General features: G+C 45.8%; 1 protein-coding gene across 1 annotated transcript in view; it reads right to left on the minus strand.

The window, feature by feature from the left end:
- LOC104169421 (guanine nucleotide-binding protein G(k) subunit alpha) overlaps positions 1–10,867 on the minus strand; it is a gene marked incomplete at its 5' end in the record, with an annotated part of 14,023 nt that extends 3,156 nt beyond the window's left edge. The window contains 4 exons of the mRNA XM_009710335.1: positions 1,467–1,595; positions 8,322–8,479; positions 10,575–10,716; positions 10,825–10,867. Of these exons, the coding sequence (XP_009708637.1) occupies positions 1,467–1,595; positions 8,322–8,479; positions 10,575–10,716; positions 10,825–10,867 (472 nt within the window). The remainder of the gene's footprint in view (positions 1–1,466; positions 1,596–8,321; positions 8,480–10,574; positions 10,717–10,824) is intronic.
- Between the last annotated feature and the right edge of the window lie 763 nt (positions 10,868–11,630).

Here is an 11,630-nt window from a genome sequence, read left to right on the forward strand (position 1 = left end):
TCGCCAAGCTAATCCAAATTCGAGTCACAGTCATACTGAGGCTACCTCAGCCCGTTATTAATGTCTGAGATTTAACATCAAGGCTTCCATCGCGGGAAAGATGGCAGCTTCAGGGTTTAAGATGTATTAATGCTTTCCTTTGTGGAGCAAATCCCTCTGAGACGAGACACCTCGTGTCTCGGGCTCTGCACATGATCAATGACTCCAGGCAGGCTTGGGAAAGAGAAAAAAAACTCCTTTTTGCATCGGGGAGGCACGCCTCTGAGTGCTCAGCCATTTCACTTTAAAAGAAGGGTTATAACGATTAAATAGAATATGCCTGCTACCTCCAGCTCACTTTTCCATTAGTCAGATGTGACAATTTTTAAAAGAGAACCACACACCGCAGCTGGAAATGCTAATCCTAATACATCACGATCGAAGACAAGTTTTTTCCCTGGATGAACGAGAAGCCATGTAAATAGCTCGGTGATGCAAAGTGTTTAGGCATTTTTGTTAAAACGATTTATAAAGTCAAGACAGTTCAGAAGCCAAAATGCTACCGTTCTTCCAAAAAAGTGTGCAAACAAATCAGATTTTATAAGCAACACTTGCATTTTTCCTCTAGCTCTTTCAAACTGTTTTCAAACAAGCTAAAAATAAGCAAACAAATGCTTATTTAAAGGCTCTAAGCAACAAGGCCTTGAAAACATTGCCACAGATGAAGGGAACTCGCCCAAGATACAGACGCCGCATTCTCCTACGCCCACATTACAGGACACGAATGCCCACCCCACGGGGCTCCAGGCTGTTTGTCAGGAGCACGCTTGGGATCCAAAGCGAGGATTTTCTAACGAGCAGATGAAGAGCGGGTAGGAGAGCTAAACTGCAGGCTAGCAGCCGCTACAGAGGTTAGAGGGAGCTCGATTAGTGATACGTAAAGGGACACTGCCAACACCAGGCTCGATAGCCAAGCCCTGCAGGGACTGAATTTAGAAAGGCAGAGAGGAGAGGCAAATCCCATCCTCTGCGAAGGCAGCCAGCCCCCAGCACGCTTTCTGCATGCTCCATTAAAGCGTCAGTCAGCAGAGTCATCTACAGCTTCGTGGAGAACACCATGCAGCCCAGAGCCAAGACTGACTGCGGGGAGAGCTCTCATCTCCCACTTCAAAGGAAAGGGTTAAATTCAAACTCAAAATCCAGGAGTCAGTGTCCTTTTAGTATTTTTGGGGGGGGGATCCTGTAAGCAAGTACCTGTGTCTGCGATTCCAACATAAAAGCAGCTGAAAAGAACAAGAAGAAAGCAAATAAAAGTCAAACCGGTATCTCCAGTGAGCAATGCCAGTAGAGAGGGCGTGTAACAGAGGCAAGGAGGACAATTAAAACAGGGCAAGATGTTTTGCAGCGCAGGTGTGGGACCCACTACCACCACCACAGATGGAAGAAATCATCGCAGTCCCCAGGGAGGAGCACTGCCCTTCACTTACTTGAAGTATAGGTCCTTGAAGGTGAAGTGAGTTTCCACAATGCCTGTAGTTTTAACTCTGGTCCGCAGAACATCCTGCTGAGTTGGAATATAGGTCGGCTGGGATATTCTATCCAAGTCATTTAGGTAACTAAACCAGAAGAGACAACACAAGATGCGCTTTTTTTAGTCTGCTTGCTCGCCATGAATCTTTTATAAACTGCAGAAGAAAGTCATCACAGAATTTATTCATCGTCTTCACGTACGGACCTCAAACATGCAGTGAACAAACCCCCCTGGGTCTATCCCAAGGGTTGATTCTGTGGGTTTTTTTGGTTTGTGTTTTTTTTTTTGTTGTTGTTTATTATTAACCCCTCCTCGTACGACCTTGCAGCATGTGCTGGGTAGAGTTCAGCTAGCTGGGGAGTGTAAGCCTGATAAGAAGCTAGCACGAGAAGTACTGCTGATGCAAAAGTCATGCCAAGACTGGTATCTCTTGGGGCAATTCAAAGCAGTCAAGGTCTTTCGCATCAAAGCGCAAGGCAATAAATCCAGTGGCTCACTTTTAAAGGGCAAGGATACATCAAATGAACGAGGAGGAAAGAATTAAGGGTCAAGAACTACCCCCAAAAGCAAGCAGATTCTTTCACCAACAGCAAACTAACACGATGCTCGCCGGCTCCCTGACGGCACCGCTGCCAGAGGAAGCCGTTTCTCTGCAGCATCAAGGCAACGCGCCCATCGAGACCCCAGCTAGTTCCAGCTCCAGCAGCTTCCCTTTGAAGTTCGGCTCTCGAGCACATAAGTAAGAGGTATACATCATTTCCAGTAGCATCAGAAACCCCGCTCCAGCCAGTGACACCTCTGAGCTCATTTTTCCTGTTAAAGGGAAGGCGACGGCCTCCTCCTTCCACAAAGGAGACGAGCATCGCTCCAGCTCTGTTGGGAAGGGACCGGCCATGTCTTTATCAGGAGTGGTTTTTAATCAACTCAGTACCACATAACTGTGAGATTTTAGTGACACAATGACTCTTCATGGTGTAATAAACCCTGTCTGCCCAGCCAAACGTTATTATCACAGATCCGTTGTCGGCCAGGGATCGCTCCTTCCCATGCGCCTCAAAGCTGTGCCAGGAACCCCAAATTTCCACTCGCCTTCGTCACTGAGCAGGCAACGTACTGAGCAACATCTCCCTCCTCTGTCAGCTTCAGCATCTCCCCTGGTCAGGATTGCTAGCTTATTTGCAGAGCGCTGACCTATTTTTCCAAACCCCAGAAGAATCCAGCCTACCTGCCAGCCTCCTGCCCATGCTCACCCAGCACCACGGAGCTTTTCTCAAAGAGCTGGGATCTGCAAGAGGTTTTAGCCCAGAAACAGCCAACTCCTCTCATTCCTCTCCCACATTCAGCGGAATGACAGGTTTGGGAACTGCTCTTTGACCAGAAAGACAGCACCCAAAACTTACACTTGGGACTGGCTTTAGTTTCAGCTTAGAATTTGGAAAGTACTTACCTTCATTAGGCTTCTGTTAAGAAATATTTCTGCTGAGGAAATAACATGCCCAGATTTCACCCCCCCACCCCCTCTTTCCTACCTGTATGAGTTTAGTTGGGATATGGTGGTTCAAAAACCTGATGGGAGTGCTACCCAAGAACTGACCCAGCAACTCCGAACAGCTTGGCTTTGATACAGGTCACGCAGCTGCCTCGCATCACTGCAGTGATAAATGTGCAAGCTGAAGCTGTAAAGCATCTGCTCTTAATTGCCAGCGTTCAGCATCAGAAGTTTGGGCAGTGAAAGTGGTATCATTCCTACTTAGGGCTTTTTAGGTAGACAGTGAGGAGTGAATGGAGTCAGGCAACTCCCACCGAATGAATTGCAAAGTGCCACTGGGACACTTGTTCATCAGGGGAACGAGGTGTATCACGCTAAGCAGTGCTCTATCTGCAAGATGCCTTAAAAAAAAAATGCTTTGCCAGACTGATTTCCAGGGAGACTCAAAGGGCAAATCCCACAGAAATGCCCAAGCAGTGGGAAGATCCAAGCACAGGGGATTTCTTGGTAGCAGAAGAGCCGCTGGAGCGCATGGGCACGCAGCCTCCTCCAGCTGTCCTCGCCTTGCTGGAGGCAGTTGATTCTGTGGGCAGAGGTGGCAGCCGTGCCCACTCAACAAAACCAGGCTGCAAAGCCCAGCCTGGGCAGACTGCCACTCATTTCCCTCTACCACCTACAGATTTAGTGGAACTTGGGGCGAAAAAGAAAACAAAACAAACATAAACCACAAACAAACTAGAAAAGCATGGTCTGAGACTCATGGTTTCGAGCGACTCATAACCCACAGCTTGCCACAGTCTGTCTGAAAGTTTAAAGATGTTCCTCAGAAATATTGTTTTGGCAACTGCAAACATATACCTTGCCGAATCTTCCTACACCCCACGCAGTTTGAATCCCTTTTCACAATCTCCTTCACCACTCAGGCTTCCTTCGTCCACTGAGGTTGCGACACTTGTTCCCCACCTTGGATCCTTGTGTTTACACAGCCAACTATTTCTCATGCTTCACCACCACCTTGCAAATACAAGCTTGCCAAAAGACAGTTTTGCTTTATTTCCCTTCTTTTTTCACCCTTAAAATGAGGGCTTGAGTACAAAAACAAGAAGAAAAAAAAAAAAGAGCTGACCAAAAGCCTACAGCGTAACTCGTGTTTGTCTTCGTGATCTTTCAAACCTTCCCAGGACATCCTGTACCAGGCTGGCACTGGTTCAATACCTGAGCGTGCAAGGATCTGTAGTTCCAGTCCGATGGGAAAACCTGCCAGCTTCAGTGTCGTCCCATCTCAACTCCGACTGCTCAAAGAAACATTGACTGCGGGAGAGGGATGTTCTGAAGAGGAGAGCTGAAAGATAGAGTTCCCCTCCTCCACCGGCTCACATGAACCCTGGAATGGTATTTTCCTAACAATTCAGTTATGTTTCCTTTTAGCGCTGGAAAGAACTCTTTCAAGGCCAAAAATGGCTCTGAAAGATTCATACAAAGCATTTATTATGAACGGCTATCCGCAGCCTGAGCTAGGGGAAGGAGGGGCTGGCACCATCACGCCCGAAGGCAGAGCAGCAAACAAAAGCCAGCCTTTGCCAGGGAAAGGAGACAAGAGGGCAGAGAGATGCAGGTTCAGGACCCAGGTATTTGCAGCCACCAAACACCAAGCTTTCAGGAAATATTATCACAAACACCTGTGCCTGTCTGAAAAATGCAAACAGTATTCTTCCTACAAAGGTCGACAGCTCATACAGAATTAATCCTCTCTAGCCAAGTCTTCCTGCAGCAAAAAGAAAACAGGTGAAGACCAGGTCAAACCTCTAAGAAATGCATTTCTTTTGCAAAAGTCTGCCTCCTCTTTCCCCTCACGTTTAGCTGGATTCTGGCAGATTAAGCAAAGTAGAACATAAGCTAACAGGGCAGGATCTCCAGGAAAAGGGAATGTTGTGTATTACCTTTATCAGTTTAAATGCTCCTTTGGGCTAGCTAAGGCAGACCCACAGACCTACAGATGAAAAAGCTCGCTTCAAAAACTTGGGCTGCGATCCCAAGGTGGTGCTACCCGAGGGGAATCACGAGAAAGCATCAGGAGGACAATGTCCTGCAAGCTACTGCTTGAAAGCAAAGAGGAAGGAAAAAACCCAACCAAAAACCACACAGAAATAATCTATGTTTTATCCAGCATCATGTCAGGGAATTCAGGCCAAAACTGCCACATGGGAACAAGACAAGATATGCCAGAATAGAGAACGGTTGATCAGAAACTATGCTAATTGCCTGTGAGATCACAGATAATTACCTACAGTATCTGCAGACTGGTGTACGCCTGAACTTTGGAAAAAGGAGCGAAACCAGCAACTAAAATATTTTAAAGCATTATCTGCTTGTCGACACTTCCAAGTATCAGAGAGAGGAAACCGAAGAGACATGCAATCCACACTGCTGCACCATCAAACAGGTTTTTGTTCTTTGCAGCTCCTACACCAAGAATTGTGCACAAAGGTCTGAAACGCTTCGCCACGGCATTGACTCAAGACGGGAGCGGTGAGCTACAGAGCTATTTGCTCACGTCATAGGTAAAGAAAAAAAATAGGAAGTTGCAATAAGGCAAGTAACAATATAGAGGTTTGAAATATCACACCAAAAGAGCAGGGTGGTTGCTAGAGGGACATTATCAGATGGTGCCTGCAGAAGATGCTGAGTGTTTACACTAGTGCTTGCACATCCACTGTTTAGACCACGAGTTACTCAACTGTTCTTCAAAAAAATAAGCAGAAAACGTGCAAAGCGCTATGATTCCAGGACAGATCGTTTGGTTTAGTGTCACAAGTGGTTATCTTTGGGAGCTTACCCTGACCCGCAGTGTATGGATTACAACATACCGTTGTTATGGTTGCCTCCTCTCCTCCGACACGACCTCCTGCCTGCCAGGGCAGCTCTCCGACGGGCAGGATCCCTGCCCACGCAAGGGGAAGTGCTCAGCGAGGCAGTAAACAGCAGGAAGAAAAGTTTTCGGAACAATTCAATGCTGCCCTGAAAACCTTGGCTCTCAGTCACAGCACTCTCACTCTTGATGCCACCTAATTTTCACAAGCAACCGCTCCTATGTTCCTCTTTCCCCCCCTCTCCTCGCCGATTCTGGGTGTCTCAGCAGAGGCCCTGAGGTCTGATGTGAAGCGAGGAACAGCACCCAGTCAGCCATAACCAGGCTTGAAACACAGCACAATACTGAATTTCAGCTGGAAAACCAGACGTCTCAAATGGGGCACATATTTAAAGGTTGCTAACCCTGAAGTTTCAATCCCATTTGTAGTAGATATCGAAATGAAATTCCCCCCAAGAGAATTGTGCACAAAAGCTAGTACCTACAAGATCACCACCACAAAAAGAGATTGCAAGACATCCATCCTTTAAGCGCGGACAAGGGAACTAACTGGATAACACCAGTCGATAAGGCAGGTCAGGAGCCACGTGTTTGAACGGAAATGAAAAAATACCGACTGAACGCTCATTCTGTAGACTGGCGAGGCGGGGGTCCCGCAGAAGAAAACAGGTCTTTAACTGCGTGATCGTGCTCTGCACTAAATGAACCCACCCGCAGCATTTCCCAACTGCTGAGTTGCTGGGCTACCGATTCAAAATAAGGCTGTTTTGGTGCAACTTCCTGTGGTCTTTGGTCAGGAAGCAAAAATTCTCTGATGCAGTTATCAGAAAAACGCCATGTGGGTCATCATTGGGCTGAAATCTCTCTGCCACGCAGATGTGACACCAGCCCATGACCGCGATTCGTCACAGTTGCTGTGCCTACATGTATCAGTACCAGAAACCGGACACGAGTGGGTTGCAGATATTCAGGAACAGGAATAACCCTCCGAAATCCAGTCTCTGGAAGGCAGTCAGGTCAAGTGGGCACCTACTAAAGCAGGCTAACAGCCTCTCTCCCCAGTCTGCTCTGCTTCCAACCCCTTTCTACCCTTTTTTTTACTCCAGCCTGCCTTCATTATTCTTCTCTTTCAAAGCTGACCATCCAGACCACAAAGCCAACGTTCCCCATCTTCAGCTTCCTCCTTGAGCTCCACTCAACCACTTATGCTTTCTGCCCTAGATCCTCTGCTCAAGAAGTCCTTAAGCTTTCCTTCTCTTCTCCATATCTTTTTGTTAAATTATTCCCTCATTCATCCCCCTCCTCATCTATCCTTTTTTCTTGTCTTTGAACCTGAAGTTTCCTCCTTGCGTGCGATAAAGGCACACACGAATCTGAGAAATCCTCCTCTTGTCAACTCGCTTACCTTGATCTAAATCCATGATAGCCTGCCAAGGTGTTACAAATATAGAAAAAAAATCTTCCCTATTTTCAAGCTAAAATATGCTCTGCACAGGAGGAGTCTGCAGGGATCTGAGCTGTGAAACATCTAAAGTTTCTTTATGAAGCACTCCCAAATTAATTTTTCAAAAAGGCTTAAAACTTGGCTAAGTTGAGACAAGTTTTCAGCTGGATATGAGGAGACACATTTAACCCCAAAATCATCCTTTCAGAGTTTCAAATATTTGTTCTAGAGAGACCAAGCACATGACTTAAAAAAAAAAGAAAAGAAAAAGCAACAACTGTCTTGCTCATTAAAAGAAACAGTTCTCCTCCCTGCACTAACCTGGCTCTTGGAAACAGAGGAGGCATTTAGTCAAAAATCTCATTAACCAGCCAGCAGCAGCCTATTTATCTAGTCATAACTTCGCAATTGTTAAGCAATTGTGTGCATTTTAGAAACAGAACAATAAGGAGGCTTATAGCTAGCCCGCAGCGCTGCCCGTGTGGTCTCAGGCACAGGAACATAAGTGTAGTGAGAGCGCTGTTAAGGAGAACAACTCTGTGAATATTGATCTGCCGGTATCAGGAGATCCCACTATTGGAAATTGTTGCTCATCACAAATTTGGTAGTTTAATCACGAGCTCAGTTTCAGGAGGCATTACTCCTTTCTGTAGGGATAACGAAGGTGACCTAGCTGATCACCTGCTCTAAGAAGCCATCTTAATGCAAGCTGCCAAGTTATTCTTCCACTAAAAACAGATTGGCAAATTCACCTTGGCACAAAACAAGGAATGGGGGTTTTTTCTTTCCCCCCCCAGTACCTCATACAGGGAAGACAAGCAGTAAAACTGACTTTGATGAGCTAAAAGCACTGAGTCACCTTGTGAGCCCAGCCCCGCGTAAACCAGTTAAGACCAGCATTTCCCTCAGAAGGGGACCCTCACCACCCAAGTACTGCCCTGTTTTCGGTCCTTTTTGAACACCGTTTGGTTAGCCGGGAAGAACCCAAAAGCTGGTAATGGTTTCTTACTATGATGCAGAGTCGTTAAGCTGATATTCTCTCGATCTGCTGAAGCAGGCCTGAACTCCAGCATCCCTCCATAACCGCTTAATCACGCCAGCTAGCTCGGCAGTCATCACGCCTTCCTCTGCGCTTCCAGCTAATACAAATAACTGACGGGCATCGTCCTGCAGGAAGAGGGGAAATTAAAACAAGTTAGGATGTACACCCATTTGGTCCCCCTCTCATGCTGTCTATCCAGTCTTCTCCCCCAAATCATCGAGTTATTCTTCTCCTGCAGTCAGAAAGGCAAATTCTGGGCAAGAAACTCCAGTCTGTGGGGACAGACACGCACTGATCACGGGTGGCACACAAGGCTTGTGTCACACCATCACTGCAGGGATCACCATTCCAAAATCACGGGCAGCATTCAGATCGGAAACATGAAATTTCAGTAACCTGGCATAGTATTTCAAAGAAAAGTTAAGAATGCCAACGTGCTACTATAGACTAATGAACTAAATGATAGCTTTTAAATTGGAAAAGCTCTAGTGTTGTACAGTGCAGCGACAAGGAAAAATTCAGAAACAAAGGCAAGCTTTGGATGATTATAGATTTAAAGCTTTGAGGACTTGTCATTTGCTGCAATAGCTGTCAGAAGTAAGGGAGACAGAGTTCTTCATAAAGCATTTCATTGGGAGATGGGGTGGACTGACCAGGGTTTGAGCATCTGCCCTACAGCATAAAAAATTATTGTTGGAAGTTTTACTGCAAGACCTCACTCTTCTACAAGTTAACAAGCAGATTTTGAAAGTGGAAAACAGGCTGACCTACATCCCACACTGATGTTTATTTCTACAGAGATCAGACCTGCCAGCATCCTTTCAGGAGATGTAAGAGATCTTTCATTATCCCAGCAAGTTCTCAACTTCAGACTGTCTCCTCCTAACATCGGCTTCTCTCACTTCAGCCCTAAACCGTACTGCCCAGCACATACCTAAGCTCTGCCAAGAGTCAAGGTGGCACGTTACTCCAAAGGGTACCTCCCTAGCACAAGCAACGGGCACCTGAATTAACTTAATCAAGGTCCGAACTGCCACAACACAGAGGTGGACCTCAGTTAGGAGTCTGTGCAGGTACAGCACTTATGGGTATGGTGCTATGCTGACAGGTCACTGCAGCGGTTTGCTGCGAGACAGTCGATTTGGTTATCTTTCGTCTTTTCCTAGGAAAGTGTGGCAAGCCATTTGCCCTTCAGGGAGGATTGGGACATAAGAAAAATTCTTGGCACTCCGCTCTCGTTCTGCTTTTGCGAAGCCAGTTAAGTCTGGGCAGGTCAACTGAGAAAGGAACTTGGATTTCAACATCTTCCTCCTTCCAGCTACGTTAGCTAGGCTGAGATCACAACGCGGCTTTGACAAGCACAGAGGAAAGGTGGAGGGGAACGCCAGGGAGGATTTGGAGCAGCAGCTGAACAACAGCCTAGGTTAACGTGCCAGTGAAGATATGCCCTTCAGTCAGGACGCTTTATATCCTAAGTTCAAAATATCCGTGGTTGCATCACAAAGAAACACAGTAGGTTACTTTACTTGCCATATATTAACTGTAAGCATGAGGAATTAGTGCCAGATAGCAAAAGTCACAGGGTGTGCAGCCACTGCCCTACGCTGCTATACACGATTCCTTTCTCCCACACATTTTCAGGAGTCCCCGACTTCCCATTCTGTCTGTGCTTTCCCCACCACCACGAGGGTCAAGACTTCCTGACTTCAGTTTCTACCATCTTGAAGTGTTGGAGGTGAAGGCTAGTAACAGCCCAAGGAATCAGCAGAATTGGATGGGCGGGGAAAAGCAGGGCCTCAAACCCCCAAAAAAATCTAAGAGGAAAAGTATGAGTAGTGAAAGCGATTAAAATTTATTTGGTTCAACTTAAAGATTAACTGGCACAATGCTGTGAAACACTACTGAAGACTGATGGCAAGTAATTTAAACCAAAGCTCAGAATTCTGTTAAAAAAAAATAAAATCAAATAGTTTAGAGAAAAGTTTGGGGATTTTATTTTTTTTTTTGAGCATTCAAATTACTAAAGGTTCTTGCCCATAACCTCAATAAAATACCTGCCACTTTATACTGGTAATACATTACAGATTATGAAAGGTCTTTCGCTATTGTATCTTGTAACAAACGTATTTCCACTGTGAGTGTCATGGACTGAATTTCCAGGATTCATTAACACAATCCACAGCCCAGACTCAGACTAAGGGAAATAAGTGAAATACTTACTGCTCTGGCAACTTCTCCAAAGTCTATCTTTAGCCTTCCCATGGCTCTTATGATTGCAATGATGGACTGGATAGTATTGCTGTAGACAACCACTTTATATTGTTTGCATTCTTCCTCTGAGTAGCCGTCCTCATGAATAATCCTGGAAGAAAACCAAGCCATCATTCCCAAGCCAAACCAGAAAGGCACCACAGATTTCTTATTTCAACTCGTACAAAAATGCAGTTTACATGCTTGCACTCTCACTTACTTCATCTGCTTCACAATGGTGCTTTTCCCAGACTCTCCAGCACCTGAAAAAGCACAAAACCATTCCAGTTAGCAACCACATGAAATTAAAAAGGAAAAGCGGAATGTAGTCTTCCCAGTTTCCCCGCAGAGGCTGATGGGGTTTGGAGCAAGATACTTCTTGTCCATTGCTGTTGGTAACAGAGCTCCACAGAGCCTTGGGAGGGATCGCTGAAGAGCACATCCACATGTACGTCCTTCCCGGGTTTTATTTACAGATGCTGACAGTCATTACGGATTCATCTGCTAAAAAGAAAAAAAACAACCCTAGAATTTCTGAATTTCCAGACTACACTTCTTGATCATTAGGGCCAGCCATCTGGGAGGCAGGTCGGAAAAACCAGGAGGATTTATCTGGTAGATTATCTACCATCCCTCTCTTCCAGCTCAGTAACTACAGTCCAAGGTAGCCCTACAGCTAAAGCACATCAACGTCATCAGCTGCTACCCATCATTACCAAGCTGTGCAAGATAAAAGCATTAGCCTTAAATAACCAGGTGGATGCAGTCACAGATCCCGGAGCATTTTTGGTTTGCGGTTTTTGTTTTGTTTTTAACAAGAACATCTAATTCAGAACCAATCTTGTGTAATATACAGCAGAATGGAAGTAGACCCAGAACAGAGGTCAAAAGTGTGCACAAATCCTCTCTTGCAGATCCAGGTGAAGCAGCTTAAGACATTAAAGCCCAGAAAGGTGTCACTATGTCAGCACAGGAACATCAAAATGGATCTTGCAAGCTCCCTTGTCCACTTAGCACAAAGTCAGC

The sequence above is a fragment of the Cariama cristata genome, unplaced genomic scaffold, assembly GCF_000690535.1.
Source record: "Cariama cristata isolate BGI_N322 unplaced genomic scaffold, ASM69053v1 scaffold14521, whole genome shotgun sequence".
Taxonomy (NCBI): domain Eukaryota; kingdom Metazoa; phylum Chordata; class Aves; order Cariamiformes; family Cariamidae; genus Cariama; species Cariama cristata.